The 18,592-nt window shown below is 46.8% G+C and overlaps 2 protein-coding genes across 2 annotated transcripts; both read left to right on the top strand.

Moving 5' to 3' along the window:
• Positions 1–2,119: 2,119 nt before the first annotated feature.
• LOC8052546 (shematrin-like protein 2) lies at positions 2,120–3,419 on the top strand. The gene is made up of 3 exons (XM_040499383.2): positions 2,120–2,131; positions 2,949–3,246; positions 3,298–3,419. The coding sequence occupies exons 1-3, from the start codon at positions 2,120–2,122 to the stop codon at positions 3,417–3,419; spliced, it is 432 nt and encodes a 143-aa protein (XP_040355317.2).
• An 11,930-nt stretch (positions 3,420–15,349) lies between these two features.
• Positions 15,350–16,800, top strand: LOC115320400 (chorion protein S15-like). Its single transcript, XM_040499380.2, has 2 exons — positions 15,350–15,361; positions 16,381–16,800. The coding sequence occupies exons 1-2, from the start codon at positions 15,350–15,352 to the stop codon at positions 16,798–16,800; spliced, it is 432 nt and encodes a 143-aa protein (XP_040355314.1).
• The last annotated feature ends 1,792 nt before the right edge of the window (positions 16,801–18,592 follow it).

Here is an 18,592-nt window from a genome sequence, read left to right as displayed (position 1 = left end):
TTAGTTGAAGTAGGTGTCAGGAGACACACAACCTCGGGAGGACAATCCCTTTAAACGCTATTTGAGCCAAACAACAAATTAATAGCATAATTTCTTATTTTTAACAAATAAAGTTATCAAATTAGGCTGAAACATTCGTCGCACAATAGAAGGTGGCTCCAAAATTGACCAACAAAATTTAAAAAAAAAAAAAATTTATTAATTAATAGTGCCGACTCACTTCAGTTCGTGAAGGAGTGCCCGACACATGAACATAGAAAAACGCCGAGAAAACAGAGTGAAACGAGGTACAAAAACAGTATATCACAAGAGAGCTACTTTCAAGTTTTTCAATGAATGGACAAGGCTTACAACAGGCATCATTTCTTACCAAACGAGTGTTTCAAAGTAAACAGAAGTTTGCGCCTTCAGTGTACCCGTTCTGTTACGATTTTGCTTCTTTGCGTTCGGATTACCGATATCGCATTACAGCACCGCCGTCGAATCAGGACGGGCGTGGCTTGCCCTTCTTGGCCAGATTGAGGGGAAAGGGCTTTAATCGACGGAATGTGACGCGCGTTGCATTAATGGACCGACCTCGGGCCAATCTGTTGAGAAAGACTCGCCACGTCGGAATCCGGGAATATGCGCCTAAAATAGGCTCCATTCTGGAGTTGTGACAGCTTGGCAGCGGTCAGACCCTTCAAGCAACAATATTCACACGCCCAGCGTAATAAGATACGAAACGACGGCTCAAAGCGACACGGCTGTCCTCTGCGCGCCGCCGCGGCAACAGTTAAAAAGAAAACAATTTGCATTCGTAATCCTCTTGTTTCGGCTGCCGCGTGTTGGCGTCCTCGCCCAGTGCCTCGCAAAACACGGCGCCCAGTGTGGGCACACGGATAGACCGAGAATGTCCAGCAAGCAAGAGCGCGATTAATTCGAGGTCGAGCTAATCGCTCCAATCTGGCAACTGGAACAGAGTCGGACGTCGCCGTTTAAGCCAACGCAAAATAAAAACAAACATATATAACAAAAAAATAAAGTCTGAAAAGACAGAGACCGTCAGAAACCCAAACTCCTCAGTGACTGCGTCCATGTTCCCCCAAACAATGCGCACGTTTTTGTTTCAGTCGCCGTGCGTGCCCTGGTCGCTCTGCCGGTCACAATAACGTCACCGAGTAGCGTTCGCCGCGTCTCCGATGCGGCGACGGAGCGGCTCCAAGACGTCCCTTACGCAAGCCGAGCTCTCGCCTTCACAATTGAAGTCGATTACCTGCGTACCGCGAGCGAGGACGGTGGGAACGGCGACCAAAATCCCGGACGGCGGCCTCTTAATTGTCGCCTCATTTGATTCGCCTTCAAGTTGGACGGCCTCAAGAAATCAGCAAGAGAAAACGTGTCACTTCCTAGCGAGTCCGCTTTCTCCCTCCCGTCGGCAGAGCTGCGATCCTTAACAAGATCGCGACGGGCCGCTCTTGCCACCCCGACACAACGTCGCGCGTGCGTTGATCGTCTCACCCTAACCATTCGAATAAACGAAAACAATTCTCAAAGGCCACACACCCGGGCGAGCAGGAAGAAGAAATAATCGAGCGAGGCTCCGGCGAATAAGCCCACATTCGAAAAGCCCTGAAAGCGAGGTAATCAGGGCGCTCTCTATAAAGCCGCCCCGAGACAAAACTCGCGTGAATGTTCCGGCGGAATTTTGGCTTCTGCCCTTGTTTGATATTTTGTAGTCGACCGTGTTTTCATACTCCGCGCCGCGTGGGGCTGCGGTGCAAACGTAACAAGCAGCCGGCCGCCAGATTATTATTTTTTTTTCTTCGTTTCTTCTCTCCACTTCCGTCTTACGGAGGGCAAACGTGAAGGTAGTGCGAAGAAAACGCGCTCGGTTGCTGCCCCGAGAGGCGTGGACGAATGTTTTGGCCTCCTCACCGCAACCCTCTCCCTGGATTTCGGTCCACCCTTCTAGCTTGTCGCTCCTCGTTGAATTTAATTTTTTTTTCTTGGAGTTTCTAGTGGACTGGGTCACTCAAGCTTTCTCCCTTCGGGGTCGCTGAAGTAGTATAAAAGTCGGGCCCTCAGCTCTGCCGGACATCAGTGTTCTCTTGCAACGAGCCAGAGGAATACCAGCATCATGAACACCCTCGTAAGTTTCGGTGGCTTCGATGGTATTTCTCTCGGATCGTTCTGGTCCAATTGTGGTTCGAGATTACGCCGATGCTCGGCGACGAGCTGTTTTCCAACTCCCCGTAGGCAGGCTTTTCCGCGAACCTTCTTGACTTGCGTGAAGTAGGCTTCACGGCAACAAGTCAACGAGGATCGCCGAAGTGGCCGTTCGCATTTCGGGTTTTCACTCGGTCCGCAGCCTCCAGGACGCTGAAAACACTTTCGCGTAAATGCGCCGGTGTTTTCTACGTCCTCGGGTCAGGCTTTCATCACAAGGTCCCAGTATCGAAGCGAGTGTCCAATCTTTCCAATCTGTTTCGTGCCGAATAGTGGCCTTGTTGCGTAACCTCTGGTCGTTTGTTTCCATTTGCGCCCGAGGGCACATTAGCGAAGCGGTGTCTACGCAATCGCATAGTTTGTGGCAGCGTCTAATAGATTTCTTTTGGCTCATTGTGTAGCTTTGAGATTACAACGATCTTAGCAGAGTTTTACTCTTGTCGGATTTAGAGAGAGAATTTGTTATTATAATCTTTACGATATTTTGTCTATAAAACAGGCAAAATAGAATGTGTATATGCAATCTAAAGAGTGTCAGTGCGTTTCACGATGGTTCAATATCAAGCCTAAAACGATCCACGGAAGCGCATTTTAGAATGAGCGTTCGCCAATTACAGTGAACGCGAAGTTCATTTAGACAGAACAGAACAAAAACCATCCACCTCTGCTGTTTCTTTTCATTTATTATACCCCAAGTGTCGTAGCCACTGTCTTCAACCGAATCCATTGTCTTTGCGCAGGTCGTCTTCGCTGCTGTGATTGCGTGCGCCTACGCCGGCGGATATGGCGGCTTCGGCTACGGCGGTGGCGTCGGCCTCGTCGGAGGCTTCGGCGGTGGCTACGGTGGTGGCCACGGCCACGGCCACGCCCACGCTGTGGCTGTCCCCGTCAAGACCGTCTCCTACGTGAAGAGGCCCGTCGTCAACGTGGGCTACGTCACCCGCCCCGTCGTCAGCTACGTCAGGCAGCCCGTGGCCACCGTCTCCCACACCGTCCAGCCCGTTGTCTCCGTCAGCCACGCCGTCGTCGGCGTCGGCGGTGGTCTCGGCGGTGGACTCGGCGGTGGATTCGGCGGTGGATTCGGCGGAGGCTACGGCGGTGGATTCGGCGGAGGCTACGGAGGTGGACTCCTCGTTGGCGGCTATGGCGGCCACGGTGGCTACGGCGGCTACGGCCTCGGCGGCTACGGTCTCAAGGGAGGCTACCACTAAACCCCTGCCCCACCAAACGCTTTCCAGCTAGCTGCAGTCGTGACGCAGCTGCTTCCCGTAAGTTCCGACTCCTAACAAGTCCAAATCAAAGCGACAGGAGTCAAGTTGAAACGCCTTTTTTCAAAGAAAAGTGGCAAAAAGCTTGGCGAGAACCCAACTTCTCGTAGAACAGTCTTGTATGTAACCTTGAACCTCCTTAGGACACAAAGATTACGACGGAACATGCTTGCTTTGCTGTTTAAAGTAATCTCTAGATTTTTTTATCGTTTCTTTTAATAGTGATGCTACGCTGATTAGAATGATTAATGTCTTCTTTTGTCCAAGTAGAAAATTCAGAAGTTTTTGACTTAAAAATGTAGGTCAGATATGTCAGTGTGTTGTTGCACCAAGCCGCCCTTAAATCGCTCAAGCTCTACCAAAAAATGTAAAGTCAACCTTCTTTATTTCAGGTCCGAAGTCAACGGAGGCGGACTGGAAGCCAGCTGCGACACCTGTAAAATTTTCCAGGCTGTGTATTTATTTTGTACATGGAATCATTAAACCTGCAACGCTCAATGCAAACTGGACGCCCTCTTGCCTCCCTGCGCTCACACGCCTTCTCTCATCGGCTGCTCCTGGAACGCCCGGCAGTGAGATGAGACAAAGGCCAGGATATGAAACTCCAGATTTCTCTTGTGTTGCCCTTTTATTCTAGACTTGTTTGCTAGCACAACGGGAATAAATTTCCGCAATATATCATAGGCTCTAGACGAGCACAGGAACATTCCATGTGCGAAAACTGATAAGGCGCGAGGCTTTTTCTCCAACTATTACATAACGTCGCGTTTAGCGATGTGTACATGTTCAGCGTACCAGCACCGGTATCATGCCACAACGTATTGTGTCAATCAGAATTAAAGACTCGTGACAAACTCGCATCAGAAAGCACACGCACACACACACGCAACAAATTCTTAAAGTCGTACGTGCATGTGGTCTTCATTTTCAAGATTTTCTTCATTATGATCAGTCTTCTCTAATTCATGCGCGCCTTCACTTCTTTTTTTTTTTTTAATAATGTAGCTTGGTCTTCAATTGAAGGAGCTAACCGAGAGACGAAGGACCGCAGAATGTGGACGTACACGGCGCGACACTGTTAGCGCCAGCAACCGATCTCCGGCTTTATTGTTTCCCCCCTCTTGTAATCAAAATGTTGTCAACAAAATTACTTGTCTTAGAAAATGTGCTAATGCGGGGCACTACATTAAGCCATACAATTTAGTGCCTGTCAATACCGATTTGAAGTGAAATACGAAACATCACGAATGTCGTGTTCGCACTAGGAGTGTCGCGCTGTGTACCGTGCTGTTCTTTCCAATTACCTCGGCACGAACGAAATCTCAGTAAACTTTCACAACATCCACCATAGTGACTAAAATACGTTAAAAATGCCCTCTACATGCCTGCACAAAGCAACGTCAATGGCGAAATTCGTAAAGTGCACAGTGTAAATGCCACGCACAAACCCACCGATTGGTAACCATCCATGCAATGCGTCAAAAATACTAACTTTCCTGAAATACATTCTTTAATTAGAAAAGCTTAGTTCTGCACGGTTTTTGGTCAGGTCGCTTAATAGGCTTCAATTATTCAGGCTCCGAGCACGGTGTGAAGTAAACAATCAACGCGACTATTTTTTTCAGAGCAAGCGGTCGCATACTTCAGGACTACAGTTGATGTTGCAGTAGACTGAGAACGAATGCATCAAAACATAAGAACTCTCCTTAAAACAAAACAAAAAAAAAAAACCGCACAAGGCACCGATTGAAGCAGAAGTTACCCTAAATTTTCTATAGCAGATAATTTGCTAACCTGACCACCGTTCACACTCCCATGACTTCTTTTAAAATCTCTCTAACTACGCCTTGAAATTGCTTTCAGAACAACGGGCTCTTTAGTTTTGTTCATTTTCATTTGTGCATAAATTAAATTAAAAACGTGTGTTCTTAAACTAGCTCCCATAAGACCGTGTCCTTAAAGAAATGAGAGCGTGACCAACTCACAGCGATTTTTATCAAAGTGCAGTCATTACCAGATTAGCGTAAAGCATCAGGAAACAGGGGAAACAAAACGGCAAAGCGAATGACCTTCTTGATAATGCTCTCTCAATTTCGCAAGCTCGTTTCAATCCCAAACAACATATAATATCCTGTTAAACAATGTCTAACACCTATACGGGACGTTGATTTCCCAAACTGCAGCTACGACAGTAGAATGTATGAAACCACTGTAAGAAAGGAGTCGATCACCCTACAGTAGCCCGTAACCAGTCACTACAAAAAGCGTCAAAAAAGAAACGCAGAAAGTCAAAACAGTTGTGCTCGGCGTAGTTCTCGATGGTTTTGTGAAGAGGGAGTGCCTTGTTTAGCAGGTGGTTTGCCCTTCTGACAAGATAAACATCAAACAAAGGCTTCTGTGGCAGCTAGCAATTTTCTCTGGGGAGTCTATCCAAGAGCAGAACATACATCCGGCCGGCGTTCTGCCTAAAAACCACCGAGATTTTTTTTTTTTTTTTTTTTTTTGCAGCCGGCATGTTATAAGGCTTATTCACACAGGAGCGTTTGCTTGCGTTTTCTTACGTTACGTTACAAGTAGGGTTTCGTGTTTTAAGCGTTTTTTTTTTTTCTCGAATTGGTTTCTTTTTTTCTCTTTTTACGGTGTTTAGTTTTCCCCACAAATTCGGTACTTTTTATGTAAATTGGTTTAAGTCATAGCCAATTTACACAAAAAAACACCGAATATGTAGGGAAGAGTTAACTGGTAGAAAAGAATACACCCAAATTCGAAAAAAAGAAAATTGAACTCCGACAACACGGAACCCTAAAGTTATAATTCACTGGAACATTCGTACCTCGAATGTTCCAGTGCAAGGTTACTAAATGGTTGACACGCTTCATACAAAGCACGCATGTTCCGATGACTCGCGGCGCAATCAGGCGTTAGCTCCCGTAACATAATCCAACGTAAAAGAACGGTACTGTGTGAACTAAAAAAAAGACCTTAAGCAAGACATCAAAGCACTCCTACCATATTCTCGATGTTGTTATTCCCCCACGTTGTGATGCACAACCTAGAACCTTCCTCTCTTGCGGGAGCGCTTGTGCGCACCGGCAGAAAGAGAACAGTTAAAGAAAAATAAGTGACCTATTTTATTGTTTGGATTCTGGAATCTAAAACAGCCTCTTTTTACTGGCCGTCTGAACACATGGGCACACTGAACTGCGTGACACTATTTACACGCGAAAGTTCGGCGTCCCGCCGAGACAGGCGCATGTAATCACGATTCTCCGCGTTAAAAACGCACCGCTTCCATTTTTTTCAGGCTCGATTGGTGCAATCCGTCACACTGTGTTGGTTAGGTGACGAAAGAACTGGCTCTTTCAACCCCACACTCTGAAAAAAGCCCGTGCGTCTGCTTTCCCGCACCACACTCGGGGAGCCAATCACGGCAACTTACGGAGGCAGCTCAGCGAATGACGATGCCGAAGCATATGTTTAGACCAAAAAACGCAGTCTGAGTTGTGACATTAAGCAATACAAGCGTGACGTTTTGCATTGCTTAATGTAACAACTCAGAGTGCGTTTTTTGGTCTAAATGTGTGTTGCGGCATCGTCATTCGCTGAGCTGCCTCCGTAAGTTGCGGTGATTGGCTCTCCAAGTGTTGTGCGTATGTCATTCGAGGCACCGTTAGTTCTGGCACGTTGAACTACCATGTGAAAGTCCAAATCACGCGCCCTGTGTTCAGAAGAAAAACCCGAGATTTAAAACGTAGACACCGAGCCAAGAAACTTCTGTGTTCTTCGGCCGCGCATTTTATATTTTAAAGTAGAATGCTTTTGCCCGTGGTGACTTCGCGAAAACGTAAAACACGAAATGCCAAAGCCTTAAGAAAGTAACAAAATCTGCAAACTTTTGTGGTCAATGCCTCGCCCGCCAAATTTAATTTAGCGTATTTCATTGACTTGGTAGATCTCGCACTTTGATGGCCATCTTAACTATCTCACCGCCACATGCAGAGCAAAAGGGCTGGGTGCCTCGAGGGTGACGCCTCACTCCCATTGGCTGGCGCAAGCATCACGTGACCGTAGCGACAACCAATGGCGTTGTCCTTGAAAGTCGAGGTATCAGTCTCGGTAGATAAAAAATTTCAGTCAGATTTACCAGTCCAAAAGTGTGTTCTACGCTTGACGAATTTCTAATACTACAACCAAAATGCTGCCATAAATGTTTTGCTGTTGATTTTTATTTGAATCAAATATAAATACTTTTTTCTAAGATACCGAGGATCCATAATATTTTGTTTCTTGTCACAACGACGTCACTGCTCCCAAATCAAGTAAGGGTCAAAGCGATGACGACAAAACAGCGGGAGGATCAGGAGATGACAACGAAGTCAGTCCGCTAATGTCCTGCTTCATTCTGGAACTCCACCAACGTGCTTAACACAAAACACTGCACTGACAATGCACAAAACATTTAGAGACGCGGCACTTTTCTTCGGTTGGCTGGAGATCGCATCTAAACCTGAGAACCAAAAACATACCTAAACCTTGTTCGAGTGCCTCGTCGCTCAAACCGACCACCAATCATAATCTTATATTGTTGTGAAGCAATTGGTCAATGTGGTATCTCATTCTCGAAAGGTGCGAGTCGTGCGTTGCCATTTTGCAGAAACATACTCTGCCAACATGCGTTTAGCATTTCTGGAGGCCGCATCCAACAGGATATGGGACCTGGCTAAAGCAGCGACAGCGTGGTCTTCACCCAGCATGAATCGTGAGCGTGTTAGTTCCAGCTAAAGCTGTATTCACACGGCGGATATATCTTAAGGTGTATTCACACGAGGGACTTTGTCCGCGGACAAGTTCCCACGAAAGGCGTGACGTCACCTCTTCTGGGGTATGAAATCGGCCATGTCTCTGGCGAAAACAGCAGGCAAAACCAAGGGGCATGTCCACGGACCTGAAGAACGTGTCCCCGGACCTGGTGTATCTTGCGTATCACGTGGGCGAACGTCACAGAATATGTCCGCGGACCTGCCAGACCACGATTAAAGGGGTTTTAAACGCGATCCAATTCCGTCTTTTTTCGAGTCCGCTGTGGTCCGCGGACGAGCCCCGAGAACCGATTGCGTGATAGTGCTCGTGGTACTTAGTTGCACGAGCGGTTTTCTCTTTTTTTTATATGCTTCTCACGTTTCTTGTACACTGATGGGCCTTTGCTCATTTTTCAGTACGATTAGTACGCACGAGCTACAGCTGTGGAAGATGCTCGAGGGTTCCTGTGCATAGCGAAAAAAGGAGCCGAAAAGAAAAAGAAAGAAAACGTCTGGGATATGTTTTTGTTTCGAACATGGAGGTAGACAAGGCTTCACGAGTTGTTGTGGCTTGTGCACTCAAGATGGCGGATGAGGAAGTCGTGGAATTTGTTTCCAGAGCTCTGATTTTATGTCGTTGTTGCGGTACTGGTCATTTTGAAGGCACCAAAGTTGTGGAAACTCTTCTACAAGTGCAATTAAAAACAGCGTCGCTTCATCGCTGAAGGCCTTCATCGTTGTCGTCTTCAACCATCCATTCGTTCATCAGATGCTGGCGGGATTGGAATCGACCGACCGTCACGTGGCGTTGCTTGGCCATTCTCTTGTAGCTTGGAGCGCAAAGAAGCACAACCAAATCTCTCGGCGCAGGGTGAGAGCGTTGGGCAATACCAATCCTGAACAGTATAGCTCGTGCAGCGAAGGCAGCGAGAAAGGTACGAGCTCGGACTCGCAGTTCTCGCCTTGGTTCACGGCAACCATGAGTATTAATTCGCATGTCCTCAGACTTGCCCATGTCCGCGGACTTGTCCATTGTGACGTCGAAGCCACGTGACACACATATTTCACAGGTCCGCGGACATCCTTCCCGGAATTTGTCCGCCGTGTGAATACACCTTTAAGGTGTATCCACACGACAGACCAAATTGCTGTTTTGGTCCGCGGGCCGCGCATCACGTGATCTTACGTCACCGCTTTTCGAGGTCCGCCGGCGGTCCGCGGCCCGCGCTTGTGAGAAATGCCAAGCCAGTTTTCTCGCCCGGACCTTGGCGGCGGACCGCGGCGTTTTTAGTATAATTGAAGTGCTAAGTCTGGCAACAAGCTGACTTTTGTTTGGATTGGAATCCAAATCCAAAGTCGTGTTCTTTTGGCGCCAACTGTTGAAGACGAAGACGACAAACCTTTTGTTGTGCGACGATGGCGGCATGGTGCAACGATGCAACTTTTTACTTCATTGCGCTCGTGGAGCGATTTCCCGCTCTGTGGGACAATAGATGCATGCCCTTTCCGGTTCACTTAAGTCCTCCTCGTCTTCAATAGTCAACGCCAAAGCCACCGCGGCCAAAAGTCTCTTTCGTTCAACCTCCATCTTGGCTCCTTACAAATAGCCTCAAAGCAGCTCGTTGCACGCGTTTGGCGGAGCTGTGAGGTCGAGGGTTAGACCGGCCCGTTCACTCTGTCGTCTGCTCTTTTGGTCCGCCGTGTGGATGCTCATTGCAGCCGGGCGGCCCGCGGGCCGCGCATCACGTGATCTATCGGTCCGCGGCCCGGTCCGTCGTGTGGATACACCTTTAGGAATCAGGTCCGCGGACCACCGAAATGTGCGTATCACGTGACCTTGACGTCATTACGGACAGGTCCGCGGACCTGGCACTCAATTCCATGGTTACCGTGGACTAGACGTGTACCCGTTATTTGAAAAATGTAGTGAATTAAAATTGCAAATCACCGAGCGTCATACATAGTGGATTACCATTACAAATTACTTTTGCTGAAAATTAACAGATTACTACACTCGTTACGTTACAAATTACTTTTCCGTTACTTTTCCAGTACGCTTATCAAGAAAAACAATAGAGTATCAGCGTCTACCTCCGCTAGGAGATCAAGAAAAAAACGCCTACTAGGCGTTGTCTTCTTTATTTTCGTTTTTCGCATATTTGTATATGCTTTGAACATGTTTGAAGAGGTTCCAGTGACCAGTCATCCCAAAATTCGAGTTTTCTTTTTGGTTAACCTCGTCCTCACAATGTTTTTTTGTTTTTGTTTTTGATGAACTTGCTATTTTTACGCTGCTGAATTGTCTGCTCATATTCCTCCAGTTTCCGTATTTTGTCCATTTTTTTTTTAAGTAACGAGTAATTAAACTAATCCGGTAAAAATATTTTGTAACGAAATTACATTACAAATTTCTGCCGCAAACAAATAATGTGGCAATTACAAAATTACTTTAAAAAAAATAACAGATTACAAGTAATCTGCTACTTGTAACGAATTACTTCCCTTGTCTGCCGCGGACCGACGTGAGGACTTCGAGTCCGAGCTCATAGCTTCGGTTGCTGCTTTCGGTGCTCGAGCTACAAAACAAGATCAGCACCTCTCAAACTTGTGACCGTGTGCCCGTAGGTTTCGCTGCACTCCAAGCTAAAAGAGAACCATCACACTGCGCACGTGATGCTTGATTTGCATTCAGTCATAGTCTGGCCAAGGAAACAAAGATGAAGAAGGTCCCCAGCAGTGAAGCGGAATTTTTTCTAATTTTTACTCGTGAAAGAATTTCTACAACTGCGGTGCTTCCAATGCGATGAGTACCGAAACAACGACATAAAATGCAAACTCTTCTCAGCAAAGAGATGTACTACAGCGCGTCTGCCGGTATGGGCCTTAAATGGCGGGTGAGTTCACTGAACGCTGACTAATTCACGTGAACTGCGCAGTTGTATTTGCTCGCTTATTTTGGTCTAATGTTCCAAAGCAAGTGAAACATTGTTCTGCAAAAAGAAAAAGTGACTTACCTTTACAATAAAAGAGGAAAAGGCAAAAAAAAAAAAAAATGTCCAAGTTACTGAGGACGACCGCGGTATGCAGAGGTTCTACCCCAGCCTCTAGTTCGTAGGGGGCAACAAGCCTGTGCTTCCCCGCGCACGCACAGAAATCTACCGACCAGATGAGGATCCTTATGGCGTGAGTAACCCAAAGGTAATTTGCTGACTCTTTGTTTTATGTTATCGAGTGTTTACGCTCTCTGTCAATAGATGGAACCCACTGACTCATGCGCGAAACAAGCCTGCCGATCTCTTGCAGAGTTATAGTGTCGCGCAACCCCAGTGGTGTTGATGCTGACTATGACAAAGCTCTGCAGAATTTGACATTTTGTTCGATTGGGCAGGTCATGTTTTACTGAAATGCGAAGGAGACGCCAAGTGAAGGTACTAACGCTGTGTAAATGTCATCCACGTTTTGCATCAAAGTCATGCTCTATCAAGGCGACAAAATTGGAGAGAGAATGTACGCTCATAAGCTTTGCCTTGTGGAATAGAAAGAAGACTCAAAAACGCATTTAGCATTTAGCAATTTGCTTTCTGAAATGACTGACGGAAAGGGGCTTATGATAGCTAAGAAAACGGAACAAACTCATAAAATTATATTTACTTTACAGCTGGACAACGAAGCGAAGTGGGGATTTATTGTGGCTGAAACGACAGCATTCTGAATTGACACGACTTCAGCGCACACATCGTACGCAGCAACAGGCCCGGGTTTCGAGTCATCAGGCTCGCCTGTGAAGTGCCCAAATCGCGACGAGGGAAAGAAAAATGGAGACGAATACTCAGCCTCCGGATGAAAATTGCGCACAGATGCGTCCAATAAAATTACCGAAAGCTTTCCGGCAAACAGTTTTGATAATGTGGTTGATAATTTTGGAAGACTAGTGACGGACCACATCGGAAAATTAAATTAGGGATGTTTTATTCGGTGTCATATAAAGGTGTGAAAATAATTGAACGTCACCTAGACCATCCAAGAATATATAGCAATGCATCCCACTACGTATAAATCCAATGATCCGCAAGCGATAAACATGTTCAGGAATAGAAATTATCGATCTACAAGTCAGTCAGCTTTCACAGCATTTTATTCCTGAACAAAGTGAAGATGTTTCCTAGTTAGCATTTGCCTGTTTAATTTATAATTGAGCTAAATCACATTCACCCCCTTCTCAAAATGAAGTGTATATTCCACGTTTCATTACTCCATTTTGTAGCCAAAATGACCCCACGGTTCCGCGTTGTGGTATTGGCACTCATTGTTACATCTGGTTATGGGCTTGCATGCATACGTATTTTTATAACGCTTTGAGCTTTTAGAGAACTACTTTTGCCTTCAGTATTTAATACATTATGAATTGGTGTTTGTTTTCATGGAAGTGGGGCTTCTGTTTTGAAATGTTAGGAACTATAACTGCGCAAGCGGTTTGGTACTATATTCGTTCCTTCCAAGTTAGCCGAGTCTGCGGACCTGGCATGGACCTCGCAGGATCAGAAAAAAGCGAGAGTAGAATGTATTGAAAGTCTCGATAACTGTGATACGACAGGTCCGCGGACCTATGTGATGACGTTTGCTTACGTAATATACAACATTCCTCAGGTTCGCGGTCTTGTACCCCGACACGTTCCTGTGGTCCGCGGACCAGCTCTAGAGTTTTTAACGATTTTATTTTTAGCCTGGATCATGATTTAGAACCGCAGGAAAGATGACGTCACTGATTTCGTAAGAACTTGTACGCGGACACGTCCGTCCTGTGACAACACCTTTAAAAAACGCAGAAAGTGGCTTATTAGCTTTACGCTCCAATAATAAGCAATATTAGCAATCATAATGTGCTCGAAACTCGCCCCGCGTTTTATATCAGCTTTTCTGAGCTCATGGCGACTTTCATAGCACCATGTTGGTGAAAGGGCTGCCTCTCCGAAGCCGCTTTAAAGGACGTGTCGAGGGAGGATCTGCGAAAACGATTTGCTCAAACTCCCCTCAACACACTGAGTCAGAACTGTTTTACAAACATAGCTTTGCAGTGGGTAATTCATGTCAGTGAAGTGACGTGAATATCGACAGATTGATTTCTACGTTTAAATGCGTTCGATTATCTACTTATTAAAGTTCTTAACTTGGCACAGTCACCCACAGCCCACAATTGGCTTCATATACACGTGGCTGTTCCGTGCAATAAATATACGCGAAAAACTGTCTGCCAAGATACCACGAGATAGCAACAAAAAAAAAATATTATCCGAGGAAAGCTTTCATTAGCGTCGTCTCGCTTCAATGTCGGGCTGACACGTACAAAATCCCTTTGGAACAAGGGGCAGCTAGACATGTCAGTTTGAATTCAACGCGAAGAAACGAGCGCCATTCTCGCAAGAAACATTATTCTCTTCCTCTCGAACGATACCTTTCTTCTACCTTAAACCGCTAGTGACGGAAGAGAAAGCACACACGCGCCGGTAGCCTTAGATCTGTTGCTCTAGTCCGCTGGTCTGCGGATAAGACGAGAATATCGCTCATTCCTGTCCGACTGAGCACACATAACATTTCTTTGTTTTTATCTTGAAATTAAAGGGGAGCTAAAACACTTTTTGAAAAAAAAAAAGTTTGAGGTGAATTCTAACGTATTTTTATCCCGTGAATCTGAATATCACGTTCGTTTTCCCCGAAGATGTGACTAAACGCGAGAAAAAACGAAAAATCTCCGACCAGTCGTGACGTCATACTAGGATCTTTGGACCGCCAATCGCGTGTCACTCGTGTGGGCAGCGCGTGCCATTGCAAGCTGGCCAGGTATCTATTTCCGCACTGACGCCAGTCGCGACGTCTATTTCTGACCGTTTTGAAAATAGCAAGAGTGCGCGTGCATAGCTTTGACAGGCGCTGAAGATGCGCAAGAGCGGAGATTCTTGAAAACTCCTAGCATGACGTCACGCCCCAGGAAGAAGGGGCTTCAGAGGTACTTTAAAAATTAAATTCTTCAGCTTCCGTACACCAAATTGAAAAATGGGGTCGACATTTGTGATCCTGGAGGCCAAATGAAGATGATTTAAGTGTTTTTCCTCAAATACAGAATCGCTTTAGTTTTCCTTTAAAATTACTTTTTCTTCGATACTTTTCAAAACGTGAAGTTTGCTCTCCTGTGCCACGAACAGCCCCGTCGAGAGTCATCGAAGGCCGTGATAGTCGTTGAAAGATTGATTTTGTTTTCCTAGTGTCTGCCAAGCGCAACGGTGAGGGGACGCACACGCGGCGAACATTTTTTGTCGTCCCACCCTCAAGAGGCACGATTCCAAAAGAGCAGTGTCCCCGCATTCCGGGGGGAGCCTCGTGGTTGCACCAGACAGTAATTATCGGGAAAGGAGGCGGCCACAACAACAACCGCTAAACTTGACTTCGACAGCCAAGTGTGGACCGATCAGGCAGCCCATTGGTGGTCGGTGCGGTCAGGGTGGAAACAAACCACACCGCAAAGGGCCAACTAAGGCCACGCACTGAGCAGGCGGTAAGAAAGAAAGAACAAGGCTCCCTGGCGACTAGACCCGTATCAGAAAGAGTCCCGAAAGGCCCCGAAAGAACGCTAATCGGGACAGAATCTATCAGAACCGCTCCGAGACAAATTTCGCCTGTGTGCCCGGCGGCATTTTTGGCTTCCGTTCTTGTTTTGTGCTTTGTTCTCGATGGCGTGTCTTACGCGGAACGCAGCGAAAAACGATATAAACGGCCGGATACTTTACCATTTTTTGTTTTTTTGCTGCCGTTCTCTCGGAGGGCAAAACGTGATAGTGGCGAGGAGAAATCAGGTGCCTCGAAAGGCGTGGACGTATTCTTCGCGCTCGTTGTCCGCCTAACTTTCATCATGCCTTGGCTTTTGTTTTTTTGTTTTTTTCTTGTAATTTCATTGCCTTCAGTAGATTAGTTCGCCAAGGCCTTCAGATTTCGGGGTCGACTTGGCTGTATAAAAGTCGGGTTTGCTACTCTGTCAGGCATCAGTCTTCTCTAGGAACATTCCAGAGGAATACCGACATCATGAACACCCTTGTAAGTGTAACTGTCTTCCGTGACATTTCTCTAGTGACGTTTGTGCGTGATTTCCTCTTCGCACTCTCTGGGGAGTAGCCACTGCGTGTCCACTTTCCGAGATTGGTTCGCATGGTTTCGCACCATTCTTCAGCTTTTTCCGCGGGCTTTCCTGACTTGCGTGAAGTAGGCTTCACGGCAGCGAGTCAGCAAAGCGCGCAGAAGCGGCTCCTCTAAGACGACGAGAACGCTTTCGCATGACTGCGACGGTGTTGTCCATGTCTCGGAGTTAGTACAATATAGCGAAGTGATGTAGACTCACGTGGTGAAGCAGGTCATTTTGAAAGATTTCGTGCCTGATGTAGCCCGTGCATCTTGATTTCAGGCGCCACTGTTGCGGGCGAACAAGAGTTTGCAAGTTCGCTCATGTCCTCGGTTTCCAAACTCTTGAAACGCGCTCAAAGGGTACAAATTTTGAAAGTTCCCTGTCGTTTAGTCAACAGCTGTTCGCCCACTCTTGTTGGCTAAGCGACAGTTGAAGGTGCATTTGTAAAGATGGTCAATAAGCCCTCTAAATAATTGTTTGGTTAGCAGCAGGTCATCGACGTCAAATCCACTACCGCTTCTAACAATTTCCATAAAAAACCACGGACGCTTTTTTTTCTTTTTGTATATCTGGTTTGAACGTAATAGAGATTGCCAGAAGAACACGAGTCTTGGAGCATCCATCAGCGTTCTTTTTGTTAAGGCTATCTCCCGCAGAAACAAATCTCTGCCTAATTCTCAGTGGACTTCGGTGTATTAGGGATTGAACAGAGCGTTCTTATATTTGTTTGTTTTTTCTTAAGGGAGAGGGTGAGACTTTCTTGCAGTTTCAGTAGTACAACATACTACAAAAAAAAATTACCTTTTTTTTAGGAAACCAATGCGGGATGACAAAAGCATTACTAAAGTAATACCTTCGTCAACGATTGATTTATGTCCCGTTAGACCAAATAGTTGAGACAACCTCGCTGAGTTTATATTTTTTTTTTCCGCAGATTGTCTTCGCTGCTGTGATCGCGTGCGCCTACGCCGGCGGATATGGCGGCTTCGGCTACGGTGGCCTCGGCCTCGTCGGCGGCTACGGCCACGGCTACGGCCACGGCCACGCCCACGCTGTGGCTGTCCCCGTTAAGACCGTCTCCTACGTGAAGAGGCCCGTCGTCAACGTGGGCTACGTCACCCGCCCCGTCGTGAGCTACGTCAAGCAGCCCGTGGCCACCGTCTCCCACACCGTCCAGCCCGTTGTCTCCGTCAGCCACGCCGTCGTTGGTGTTGGCCACGGTGGATACGGTGGCGGATACGGCGGTGCCCTCGTCGGAGGCTACGGTGGCGGACTCCTCGCCGGCGGTCTCGTCGGAGGCTATGGCGGACACGGTTACGGCTTCGGAGGCTACGGTCTCAAGGGCTTCCACTAAACGCCGGTCGTAACAAACGCCTGCTGGCGTGCTCCAGCTGTGGTGCGCTTGATTCCTGTGAGTCCCCCTCCTCAAAGCCTTCTCCAGCTCACACCCTCAAACACAGTATGCATTGTGACTGAAATGGACGAGGCATAAAGTATGCGCGTAAAAATTAGATTGCAAACAGAAACGGGTTCGGTGGATGGCGAGAACCTGCAGCGTTTTGCCGTAAACCTATTTGCCAACCCCAATTACCGACAGTTAATGTCGTTCTCAGTGGGTTATCAGTTCATTACGGTTCTTCGAGATCCGGTTGATAAGCGAATGAAACATTCGTCCGGCTCACGGGTGTTTTGTGAATACGAGAATTTGTACTGTCTGCGGTTTCTTGCTTGGATGCAGCGGAGCAAAGTTTCTGACTGCTCCAGGCATCCTCACTGAGGAATGCATTCTCGTTTGCAGGTTCACAGTCAACTGAGGTGTACGGAAAGTCAGCTGCGACAGCTGTAAGGCTCTCCAGGATGTGTATTTATTCTGTGCATGGAACTAATAAACCTGCAATGTTCAAAGCAAAGCCAATGTCTCTTTGTAACTCCTATGTACCTCCTCCCTACATTTTTATTGCCAAGCGTCTTGACGCAAATATCGCTCCAGTTATTCCATGAGCATGTTATGCTTCCTCATATTAAACAAAGCTTGAAGTCACAAACCTAAGCACTACTAATTTTGATGACTGTCTTTGCCTGAAGTGCACACCACTACCTAATATAGAAGACAAATTTACTATACTTTGTTCACCTTTAAGCTGAGACTAGAAGCTCCGCCGTCAGCGCAAGCTTTCTGCCCTTGCTAACACAAGTGTGAACGAGCAGGCACTCTCAACCAAAGCACTGCGGAAGCCAGCGAGCTCGCGCTGAAGGCGGAGCTTCCAGTCTAAACTTAAAGGTGAACGGAGTATACCAATTCGCGCAAACAACAAATATTACCTAGCATTTATTAATTGCAATGAATGTGTGGATGAAATTATTCGGTCACTGTTGAATTCATGAGCCTACAACCTACAAGACCATGGAACAGTAAGTGCTGAATTTCGGCCAGCAGCAAACAGAAAACTGTCTTTGCGTGAAAAAGTCAACCGGTTATCATGTCTCAGCGGAGGCTTAAAAAAATGCTGTGACAAAATTTCACTACTTTCCTCAGCAACGAGTGGTTTGTGGAGAACAGGCCTACCGTTTTCCCCATTCGAAAAAGGTTGGCTCTATACTTACCGGCAGCATTTGGAAGTGCTTCCTCCCGGTGAAGGTAAATTTAAAGGGGGGGGGGGGGGGGGGGGGGGGGGTGCATATAATTACGGCTTGACCCCAGTTTTGATAAGTAAACATCCAATCTAAAAGCTACACTAAAATCTATCACGTCAGTTGGCAGCGTAGTTCCACGAAGGATTGCTATCGGCATTCTGTTACGATTTTGTTGATCTAGGGGGAGTGAAATATGGTGGCTAGAAGAAAGGAAAATAGGCCAAGACAGGCCTCAAGGCGCACCCCCCCCCCCCACACACACACGCACACACACACTTGCACACACACACACACACTTTTTCCCCGTCTTTTTGTGGGCGGCAACGGCCTGCAGCAAAACGTGCTCAAAGCGGTTTAGAACAGCCGCCAACACGGAGCGGTCTTGAAATTTTTTCATATGGAGCACATGTTTGTCCTAGTGCATAATGACATTCACTGAAAACGTCACAGGCAAGGCTTGTGAGGTTACGCAAATGTAAGTTTCGCACGAAAGTCTTCATATGGGGCACCAG

Source organism: Ixodes scapularis, unplaced genomic scaffold (assembly GCF_016920785.2).
Source record: "Ixodes scapularis isolate PalLabHiFi unplaced genomic scaffold, ASM1692078v2 PGA_scaffold9__187_contigs__length_104089568, whole genome shotgun sequence".
In the NCBI taxonomy this organism is placed as follows: domain Eukaryota; kingdom Metazoa; phylum Arthropoda; class Arachnida; order Ixodida; family Ixodidae; genus Ixodes; species Ixodes scapularis.
Note: the sequence above shows the minus strand (reverse complement) of the source record. Positions and strands in the feature narration are given on the sequence as shown.